We start from the raw sequence: 12,194 nt of genomic DNA on the forward strand, positions 1-12,194 counted from the left end.
AAGATGAGAAAAAAAACGGTTGAGATTATTGGGTTTGCAATTTCTAATTATCGAAATTACTTTTTTTCAGAGCAATTCATTATGCAGTTTCAAATTAAAAGAATTAGGACTACTTGTATAAAGTTTATATCGTCATTCAATCTTCAAAAAAAACATGAAGCATTCACTTCCGACAATAGTAAACGAGGAAATTGATAAATCATTTTGAATTTCTTGTGACTTTTTTTTCATAAATGGATTTAGCAACAATAAACATTTCACAATAACAAAATATCAATTTCCCCTATTTGAAAAACTGCAAAATAAAATTCATTCAAGGCATAGGTGTAAATTGTGCCACTTTCATTTTGAATTTTTTCAAAATTTGAATATTTAATCGTTTATCTACACAATATAACTAAGCGATTCAAGGAGGGAAATTTCGAAATTCGATCAAAAAAATTTCTCTCAAAAATTTTAATTTTCGGCACCTATAATTTTATATTTTTGATCACATTTTATTAAAATATCAATATCTTGGTTTGCAAAGATCAAATAAATTTGTCGATTCAATGGAACAAGAAGAAATATAGCGTTTAATGTTTGTTACGAAGAATTATTGTCAATATTATTTTGTATGCTGCTAATATTTATGGATTCAATAAATACCGGATTCTTAAGTTTTTTTAAAAATAAAGCAAAATACTACAATAACACCTTCTAAGCAACAATGGAAGAAAACATATGCAACGTGTGATAAATATTTTTTATTGTTTATTAAATTTTTTTAATGCTATTTTTTTCCCCTTTTAAATTGAAATGCATATGAAAGGTTCGTGACAGTGAAGATCGATTGCTAACTGCATTTTTTTTGATTGAGTTCTGGATGGAGGAAGATGAGAAGAGAAGAATGCTGAGAGTGAGGTTGAATGGGCAATGGAAGAGCGGGTGAAAACAACATTTAATTTTTTCTTTATTTGGAATTGGGTTTGAAAGGCGAAGGCGTGGTGTGGTGTGGTGCTTGGAGTGGATGATGCTGGGGTGAGAGGTATTTGGAGAGAGGCAAACAGGGGACGAGGGGAGTGAAGGGAAATGAAGATTTGTGGAGGTATTTTATTCTTGTTTCTTTATTTTCTTCATATATTATTTTTTATTTTTATTTGTATATTTTTGATTTGATTGATGTGTGATGCGATCAGGTGTTGTCAGAAGCGCTGGGGGAGCATGAAACATGGGATGTGGAAACACTCCTTTTTTATGAGCATTCCTAAAAGAAATTTGGAGAAATGGGCAACTGAAGAGCGTTTGGCAGATTGAGCAAGACGGAAAAAACTGAAGAGAATGAGGAAAGATATTTTTGTGGAATTTTTTTTTGCAAAAATTTTTTCGGAAGCAGCAGCAGAAGAGGCAGAAAAAAGTGAATTCAAGCTTGTTTGGATATTTTACGATATAGCACAAAGAATCATGCGGCAAATAAGTGAAGGGAAAGGAAGAATTTCTGTGAATGAATTTCATTTCTCCTCTATTTACCGATTTATCTCTTCACCTTTTATCCCTTTTGTATCCCTCTAACATCTGACGTTTTTCAACATCATTACAGCAAATGAGGCATGCTCACCTTCAACCGCAATGTCAACCCAAACCTCATGTATGGTATACAGCTGCTCATTTACTTCTGTTTGCAATATGTATGATGGAGGGATTGTCCCTTCCCTCGACAACCCCTAAGCCTCTTTGACAGCTTCAAAGACCATGTTTATAAGGTGTTGTCGTACAAGAAATGTGAAATGTGAAGGAACTGCAAATAAAAAATATAAGCCAGGGAGACAAAACGAAACAGACAATGGACCGAATACATTCACGTGGTGTCAATGGAATGGATCAAATACAACAGGAGAAGTTGACTCAAATACAGACGGAATATCGAGTGGAGGTGCGATTTGCATGTCCAATCTCAATTTCGGAAAACTTTCAGTGAAATATTGTTCATTCAATGACTGCAATGCACATTGGGACGGTGGAACAATTATACGTTATTCGATTAATTCAGTCAAGATTGAAAACAGCTCATTCAGTTTATGCAAAGCAAAATATTCAACAGGAGGGGGAATGTATATCAGATCAATTTTGAAATGCTTCATGATGAGCAATTGTGAATTCTCAAAATGCAAATAAAGAAACGGAGGAGGAGCAATATTACTTTTTGATTTCAATGAGTCAAAATCTAATTGTGCAGCAACGGAAAGTGGTACTGTGGAGAGCGCTTGTGTGTTTGAGTGTTTTTTCACTTCGAGTTCTCTTACAGGTTCACATGGTGGAGGGATGTGTTGTGCAACAGTTCCAGCTGCATTCAAAATGCTGAGCATCCAATTTATTTCGTGCTTGGAAGTGTCACATGGAGGAGGAATGAGATTTGATCCATATCAATCAACAGCCCCAAATTACAATCGTAATTTTTATATCTTCTTCTTCTACGATTGCAGATGCACAACCAATTCCACTCCATATGGCCATGACGTGTATTTTAATGATGGAAACAATCTCTTCTCTTCGAATAACCCATTCTTTGAATCATACACAACGAATAGCGATGCAAATAGATTATGCGATGCTTATTATTCGAGAGGTTGGAAATATCAGCATACAGAAAAGAAGGATTGGTTGAAGGAAGAGATGAAGGATCGGTATGTTGGAGTGAATGGAAACGACTCGAATAATCTGCGTGGGATGAGTGAGGCAACACCTTGCAAGACAGTGGGGCATGCAGTGGTGTCGAGCATGGCACAGCTGAGCTCGACAATCACGTTGCTGAGTGGGAAGCATGTGAGCGAAGGGGCGACGATCAGTGTTGGGGAAAAGAAGATAATAATAACAGGGAGAGGGAAGACGGTGAGTGTGATTGGGACAAGTGCGCTTTCTACCTCTTCGACAGCGCTGTTCAGCGTATCTTCTGGTCAACTGGAGGTGGGGCATGTGGGGATCGATCACAACTCGATGAGAAGTCCATCGCCGAGTGTGTTTGTGGTGTCTGTGGGGAGCGGGACACTTTCGCTGGAGGATGTGGTGATCGACTCTTCGACATCAGGAGGGAGTGGAATCTCGTCATCTGTATTTGAAGTGACGCTGAGTCAGCTGAAGATGATTGATGTGGAGATAAAAAAGGTCAATTTATTTGCATCTCCTCAAAGATTGAGTTGCCAACTTAAAGGGAACCGTAGTCAATACCTGATCCTGGAAAAAGCTGTTGCTAAAACGAAAAGTGCTTTTTTTTTATTAATATTCTTTGCTTATTTATTGAACTTTTCATTTCCATTTTTCTAAAAAAGAATACTTTTAAAATAACGAAATGTTAGAATTAATGTTTTCATTCAAAACGAACTTTCACCAATTCGTAACTAGATCCGAAACAAAAACATCACAAAACAATTTTCTGTGAATTTTCGAAGACAGTTCCATCCCCTCTGTTCATAGCATAATTCTTACGATCCATTTCCTTCACTTTCCTTCTCTCGTTCAAACAAGCTTCATCCTCTATGTTCTCCATCTCCCTCTTCTTTTCTCACCTTTCCAAAAAGACAACTGCTCCTCAATCTCACTTAACAAACACATCTGCTCCAATCCAGCTTTTCCTTCCTCCTTTCAAAAATGGAATTTCATACCAGTTCCAACGAATCCGTTACAAAAAGAGTTTATAAATCAATAATAATTAAATACCTATAATAATCTCATAATAAACATTAATTATCATCAATCAAACATGCAAATTCCTATCAATTTAGTTTTCATCTTCTATTTATCAAAAGCGAAAACATATATAACGCTAATACTTGTGAATAACTAAATAATCGAATCCATAAATATTAGCAGCATACAAAATAATATTGACAATAATTCTTCGTAACAAACATTAAACGCTATATTTCTTCTTGTTCCATTGAATCGACAAATTTATTTGATCTTTGCAAACCAAGATATTGATATTTTAATAAAATGTGATCAAAAATATAAAATTATAGGTGCCGAAAATTAAAATTTTTGAGAGAAATTTTTTTGATCGAATTTCGAAATTTCCCTCCTTGAATCGCTTAGTTATATTGTGTAGATAAACGATTAAATATTCAAATTTTGAAAAAATTCAAAATGAAAGTGGCACAATTTACACCTATGCCTTATATTCATTCAGCCCAATGATTATTTGCGATTGAAAATGAATTAAAAATCAGCCAAAAATGTTCTTGCACACAAAAATGTGACTATAAGCGAATGTGATTATATTCGACTTGATAATATCCGGTTCAGACTGTTCACTACAATTCAAAACCAATATTTCCTTAAATATAACTTCTCATTACAGATATTGCACAAAATACATGACATCGCACAAAATACCGGACAAGATCGTTTTCTCAATAACCACTCAAAGAGAAAATCTGATAATATTCCTCCAAATATATATAAACAAAACTAACTCATTTGCCATACCGGGCATTCATTTCCATGCAGACTGAATATTTAAAAAATAATTTTTAAAATCTCCGAGAAACACATAATCAAATTTCTCGGAGATTTTAAAAATTATTTTTTAAATATTCAGTCTGCATGGAAATGAATGCCCGGTATGGCAAATGAGTTAGTTTTGTTTATATATATTTGGAGGAATATTATCAGATTTTCTCTTTGAGTGGTTATTGAGAAAACGATCTTGTCCGGTATTTTGTGCGATGTCATGTATTTTGTGCAATATCTGTATTTCTAATCAAAAAAGAAAAAAAAATGTTTCATCTCCGGATTTTTGAAAAATATCTCTTTTAAATAATGAGGAAAAATATTGTTTTCATTTATAAATTTATTTTGTTCACATTGTTCGAAAGCCTTCCAGATGACAAATCAATTATTCTTCTAAAAACAAAATTATGCAAAGATAATGAAGTGATATTAAATTGACTAATGAGGTTTATTCCATTTGCTATAACCAGAAAATGTACAAAGCGAAGAAAAAATTTTTCGATTCAAGTTCTGGATGAATGTTATTATTCCAGGTGTTTCAGATGAGGAAAATATTGCTCATTATTGGGAATAACTCCTTTGAAAAAAAACAATTCATATGGGTGATAATTTTTTAATCCTATTTTTTTTATTCAAAAATTTAGGTTAAAGGATTCACTTTGAATTATGCAAACCAAACACCGAAAAAATAAAACTTCTTTCAAAGACACTCAATGGGAAGGGGGAAAAACCGCACAAAAGACGAAATTTGTGCACATGGGTTGAAAAATTAATACTTGCTTTGTGCATCGCAAATATGTATTTCATAGTATCCAATTCTTGTTCTGTAAAGAATATATTTAATGAATTTTCGCTTCAGCAATTTTGAAATGGATTCTTTCCCATTTTCATTTATGTTTTTTTTTATGGAACAAATGGAACACGAAAGAATTTGTGCAAATTGTCAAATTTTAACTCTTTCACAAAAGGAACTTTGATTTTAAATGATTATTAAAACATAATAATCCATTTCATTCGAAACACTTCCGTTATTATTAGATTTGAACTTTTTGGTTTTTTTCTCCAATTTTTATTTTTGCATCAATTGTTTAGCAATTATGTAAAAAGAATAATTTCATTGATGCTGTTTGTGAAATTTTTACGTGTTCAATTAAAATGTGAAAACATTTAGCTATTTGTTCAATGAACTTTGTAAAAAAAAATTGTTTTCTTCTTGTTTTAATTAAGGATTCCAATACTTTTATGCTATCATTTTATTTTTCCTTTTAAATCAAGTGAAGATAGATCAAAATTTTCACATATATATCAATCGAAAAATAGTTTGATAAAGTTTTGTGCTTTATGAAGTTTGAAATGAAATATATATATGCTTATAAAAAAGAATAATGAAAATATATTTCAAATTCATTCAAATACAGAAAGCCACAAAATAAAAAAGGATCATTTGCTTCCCTTCATCTTTTCCCTTTGACATTCATTAAATGTGTCTGAAAAACTTCTTTTCCTTATCACATGGGGTGAAAATATGGATTTTCAAGCTTTTTATGCACAAACAATGAAAAAATTGTTTCACTTATAACATTATAAAATTTAATCAGATTTCAAAACAAATTAGATTTTCATTATTGAAAACAAACGTCATTGATGAAATAACAAAATGTTTTGTGACATCACATGTATTTCAAAAAAAAACCCATTTTTTTTCAATTTTTGTATCACAACAAGTTCATCGAAGGTACATAATTTTTCATGAAAATGCCTGAAGTCAAATATTTTGTCCCATACATGAAACTATTGAGCTCATGCTCGAGCTTCGTCATTATCACCGTGTCAATATTTGAACAAAATCTTTTCAAACAAGCTGATTCATATGAAATTGAATTGGTGCCCATCATTTTTGCAGTAGTAAACTATCTCAGATTATTCCTATGCGCTTTCTCATAAGAAAACAATTTCTTATCCGAAGCGCATAGCATTCATGAACGTTATCTTCAATTAATAAGTTTGTGAATGTTCAGAAATATGAATCGATTGTAGTAACTGCTCAGTTGTCCGAATGCAATAGTCATCATCAGTTCAATTAATTTGCGTACTCCTCAATCGTTTCTTATCCTCAAGTGAAAACATGTTTTGCTTGTCATATCACCAAACAAATAACTCCACATTTTTCTTGCCTAAGTCTATAAAAATCCGTACGACTTTTATCTTTGTCTCACACGATTCCAGAATGGCCTATGCATTTGACACTTCCATTAGTTGAGCATGTTGGTATATAGAACACATTTGTTATTATTCTCTCGTCAAATTGTTTCTGTTCAGCTTTTTCCTTGAAACAATTGGTTCAAGGACATTGCTCATGATTCCTATTTTGCGTTTTGATTTTCCACGACAAGCTCTCCATATTCTTTTTGCAGCACAATTGAACATATAAAACATGAGATACCACAAAAACACAATCAGCTTCATTTTTCCATATAATAGTGCTTCATTATATGAGTTGTATCAGGTGTTTTTAATTAAGCTTCAACTAGTTTGCCTAACTTTCAGTTATTCAAAAGTTTACTTTTGTTTATCTTTTTAATGAATAATTAGATCATTTTTTGATTGAGAAGTGAATAAAAGTTTTTAAAACGAAATTCCACATTTTTAAGTTGATTTTTTTAAAAATTATGCAATCTGCCTTAAGCAACTCATCATTTGAAGTATCAATATGAGTAATTGCACCACAATCAACAAGCACATTTTCATTTTTGTAACTTGCTTATTTTTGTTGATGTTTCAAGACAAAAACAAACAAAATTTTGTTTGTTTAACAATGATTCTTTCCTTTGAAGCATTTAAAACCAAGAATGCGAAACAGAGGATGTTTTGCAACGATTAACAAAAATTTGACATGCGAACTTACCAAAAAAACCATTGACTTAATGGATCTTTCAGAAACGGGAAAAAATGTCATGCATTTTTTGTTGAGCTGAAAAAATAATGTGAGATAAACTGTATTGGGCAAAGTTCATATTGATTGAGTTGAAACATCTCACAGTTTGAAAAGCTAATTTTGTTCTCTTGAATCAACGAAAATCGATGTCATCTCAAAGAAGTTTTGAATTTAGTCATTAGTTCGTAGAATTATTTCTATTCTTTCAGTTCACAACAAATTTTGTGAAATAGTTTTATTCTCGAAAACACAATGGAAAAGTATTCCAATATGAACTTTGCAAATTAAACGGATAACAAAACTTTCAAATCTTCATTTTTCGAATGAAGCATGCACATATGTTGATAATAGTTGTTCAAATCATTTCAAAATAAATTGCATAAATAAATTACAATTGTTTTTTTTACAAAAACAACGAGAAAAAAACCCGTTACAAAATTAAAAACCCGGATTTTTTTTGAATGGCAACTGCATTTTGTTTCATTCAAAAAGGTTCAATTGACCGGTTTGTTTTATGTTTCATTGAATAATTAATGAACGTTTTGTGATTTCATGAATTGAGATTTGTATTAGAAAATAATTTTTGTATTTTTTCAACGAATTCAAAGATGTCAATGTGAAATGGCATTTCTCTAATTGTCTAAATTGTTGATGTGATATTTATTTAAATAAAATGATAGTTGATAAAGACGCAACAGAAGTTTCTTCCAATCCGATGCTCAGTTTATTCCATCCTTTGTCTTTTCTGAATTCAGTGAATAAGAATAACAGAAATTATTACATCAAACATTCAATACAAGACAAACAATTAATTTCAAGCTAAACGAATAAAAGTTGGGCAATAAAATGGATATGATTTTCAACAAAAAAAATTATTAAACAAACTTATTTACGTTTCCATCTATTGGCATAGGTGTATATAAGGTACATTCCCAATACTTGGTTATTCTTCAAAACATTGTGATAAATAAAAAGTAGATTTAATAGTAAAACATTTGCATGGACTAGAATTTTGAAATTCTTTTTGATCCTTGAGAAAAATCAATTTTTAAAAATCACCCATAAATCTGAGTATTATTTCTAATTATTGATAAAAATTGATAATTTTAAACTAATAAGCAGCTAAGAGGTCGTTAATCATTATATACTCTTATTTTATCCATGATTTTTCAAAAAATAAAACATTCGAAAAAATAAATTAAAAAATAAATAATTTGATCAATTCCACAATTATATTTTTAATATCCAAAAAATTAGAATTTGCTTTCTTTCATCACTCGCAATATAAAAGTTCTGTTATTTAACTTTATTTTTATTAATTATATCCAATCTTTTGTGAAAAGAAGATTCAATGTAAATATAACTCAAACAGTTTTCATAATGTTACATTAAATTATAGAAGATGTCTTTGTTCATAATAATTGGTTTTCTTTTTATATAAGCAGCGATGAATGATCACAATTAATAATGAATAATATTTTAATATTTTAGCTTTATAATAGTTTATTTGCGATATTTCAATTTTTATTTTCTCTATTATTTAATTTTTTTAACAAGATGCAGAAGATAATCGTTTTCTTTTTATTCATTGCCAGTTTCTTTTCATATTTATATGGCGTTTTTGTTTAAAAGACAAATGAATTTGAAAAATAAATATTTTTTTTTAAAAAAAAAGAAAATTTGTTCTTGTACTTAATTTTAAAAAGTTATTAAACTTAAAATTTCATGCAATCATTTCAATTCAAAATGTCAAGCACTTTTTTCAATGTGTTCTCCTCATATATATATATGATATGATTGCTGCAACACTGAAAAATAAAAAAAAAATTCGAGTTATTTTATTGAAAAAATCAAAACACAATACTTTATTCTTGCTTCTTCTTCAAAGTTTCTCAGCCCTTCTCAGCCTCTCTTTCTGCTCTTTGCCACTGTTCCTCAGGATACATCTCCATCATCTCCACCTCAAATGCCTTCAAATCCTTTCTGTTGTTGTCATTCGCAATCTTTTGTAATTCCTCGTTTCTTCTTTTTCCTTTCTCCACCGAACAGCCAGAACAACTGATGCAACAAGAACAGTCAAAAACAGAACAACAAATATCACAGCAATAATCGCTGTGCATGATGATTTTCCTTCTTTCCCTCCATTAACAATCCTTTCATATCCATTAGCTTTGGGATCACTTCGATTCTTCAGAATGAAAGTATCAGTGACCAATGGCTTATTCGAATCCCCAAACATAATGCTCACTCTCACTTCTGCTTCATCTTCCGCCTCACTCATCCTCTCCTTTGGCATCCTCCATTCTGCTGCAGTCTCTGACACACATCCACTTTCACCAAATCCATATTTTTCAATCTGTTTTTCTTCTCCAATTTGCTTCACAATCATGAACGACAATTTCCATGCAAGAAGGAGCTTCCCTTTAAACACAACCTCCATTTTTTCTCCTTTCTCATTTGTTTCAACACTTTACAAAACAGGAATGAAGAAGGCAAAGTCTCTTAAAGAAACACTCAAACTGTTCATAATGATTGAATTACTCTGATGAATTGTCACAAATCCAATCAGATCAGTGTCATTTAGGTTATCGCACAAATCTATTCCGCATATCGTATTATTATGAGTGCAATATCCATCTCGAAGATTATACTGGAATTGCCTTTCATTGATCTGCAATGTGACGTTGTTTCATTCTGAAAAATTTAATTTCCAACTTTTGCTGTGTATTAATTTTCACCTTTTTTTGCCAAAAAAAACTTCTCTTCCTATTTCTCTGTAGTTGTTGTGGTGATTAACACCAGGCTTTTAACATTCATTTTATTTGTGAAGATAATATTCGATATTTAATATGTTGAATAGAAATATTTAATAAAATATTGTTAATCATTAAAAATAATACATTCATACGTTTTAACAATGCTTCTTTATTCATGATCATCATTGTGTAACATAAACATCCTCAAACTGCACAAAAATTTTCATATTAAAAATCATAATCAAAATACATAAAGATTTGAATGATATATAGATAATTATTCATCACACACTTTAAAGCTATATTAATATATATGACTTGTTATATGTTTTCAAACAAGGGTTCAATTCTTGATGAAAGAAAGCAAATTCTAATTTTTTGGATATTAAAAATATAATTGTGGAATTGATCAAATTATTTATTTTTTAATTTATTTTTTCGAATGTTTTATTTTTTGAAAAATCATGGATAAAATAAGAGTATATAATGATTAACGACCTCTTAGCTGCTTATTAGTTTAAAATTATCAATTTTTATCAATAATTAGAAATAATACTCAGATTTATGGGTGATTTTTAAAAATTGATTTTTCTCAAGGATCAAAAAGAATTTCAAAATTCTAGTCCATGCAAATGTTTTACTATTAAATCTACTTTTTATTTATCACAATGTTTTGAAGAATAACCAAGTATTGGGAATGTACCTTAAATACACCTATGCCCATCTATTCGTTATCATCATGCTGTATTTTAAATTTTTTCCTTTCAGGTTGAGTGGTTTCTTCTGCGCTTTCTTTATGCTCACTTTTTCATATATCTTTTTCGTAATCTTCGTCATCTTCATATGGGGTAAAATATGGACTTTCAAGCTTTTTATGCACAAAGCATGAAAAAATTGTTTTTCTCATAACATTATAAAACTCATTTGGAATTTAAAATAAATTTGATTTTTATTGTGTATACAAACATCATGATATAATTACATTATGATTAGCGACATCAAACGTATTTTAAAATATAAATTCATTTTTAAAGTACTTTTTGATGTCAAAAAGTTGATCGAAAATGCATAATTTTTCAATGAAAATGCCTGAAGTGAAATATTTTGCCCCATATATAAAATCGTTATCAATTTTTACCTTTCTTGTTCTGATAATTCTTTTGGTAAAATTGCCACTGTCAGAATTGGTGCAGTGATCTTCGTCATTGAATAAATTATCTTCTGTTTGTTTGCTTTCATCAACGCTAGGTTTTTCATTGATTTTCATATCCATTTTACACTAACTTGATTTAACTTTGCGTTTTGGGGAAAATGAACCAAACAATTCATTGTTAACTTCATCTGAAGAAATTACTAAAGAAGATTTTGAAGGAGATCCACTTATTTTGGAGAGAACTTGCGAAGCTGCTAGTGGCCAGATTCCTGTATTGAGAAAAGCAGCTTTGATTACCGATGGAGTGGTCGCTTCAGCGATTGCGTCTGGTAAAACCATAGCAAGAGCCTTTCTATATGAAGAACATGAATTATCGATTGGAACATAGAAATTATTGAATAATTTTCATTTCTATCTGGCAAATATCACATTGTCACAGGGCTGGAGGAGATGGGTCATGTTAGGGGGAAATGTTTTTATGAAAATTCCGTTATTTTCAGCTTCCATAATGACTTTTGAACATGAATGGGTAGAATGGTTGTCAAGAAGAAGATGAGCCTTTTTCGAAGATGTCGATTGTATTTTTTGATGAATGAGAGGAATCCAATTTTGAAGCATGATGACTTTGAAAATTTCAGTAGTTATCCATCCTGAAGGTACAGGAATATAATTTATATTAAAAAATTTCAATTAGAAAACTCTTCAGGCATTTTTTACTTTGGATAAAGAAAATAATGAGGAAGGCAGGAACCATCAGAACACACACAAACGCAAAGAGTTGAGTTGGCAATTTTTCGAGGAACTGGAGGAGAAGAAGGGATCTGATCTTTCAAACAGATCACTAATTTTGACGAACTTTCTCCAA

The 12,194-nt window shown here is 30.7% G+C and overlaps 2 protein-coding genes across 2 annotated transcripts; one reads left to right on the forward strand and one right to left on the reverse strand.

Annotated features, from left to right (window-relative positions):
* Positions 1 to 2,301: 2,301 nt before the first annotated feature.
* MONOS_15743 (uncharacterized protein) lies at positions 2,302 to 3,326 on the forward strand (the record flags this gene model as incomplete). Its single annotated transcript, XM_067868637.1, has 1 exon — positions 2,302 to 3,326. One exon carries the CDS (start codon positions 2,302 to 2,304, stop codon positions 3,298 to 3,300), a length of 999 nt encoding a protein of 332 aa, XP_067736086.1. The 3' UTR covers positions 3,301 to 3,326.
* Positions 3,327 to 9,392: 6,066 nt separating this feature from the next.
* Positions 9,393 to 9,860, reverse strand: MONOS_16864 (uncharacterized protein; the record flags this gene model as incomplete). The annotated part of the gene is made up of 1 exon (XM_067869733.1): positions 9,393 to 9,860. The coding sequence occupies one exon, from the start codon at positions 9,858 to 9,860 to the stop codon at positions 9,393 to 9,395; it is 468 nt and encodes a 155-aa protein (XP_067736087.1).
* Between the last annotated feature and the right edge of the window lie 2,334 nt (positions 9,861 to 12,194).

The sequence above is a fragment of the Monocercomonoides exilis genome, assembly GCF_001643675.1.
Source record: "Monocercomonoides exilis strain PA203 chromosome Unknown scaffold1-2713096, whole genome shotgun sequence".
NCBI lineage: Eukaryota > Preaxostyla > Oxymonadida > Polymastigidae > Monocercomonoides > Monocercomonoides exilis.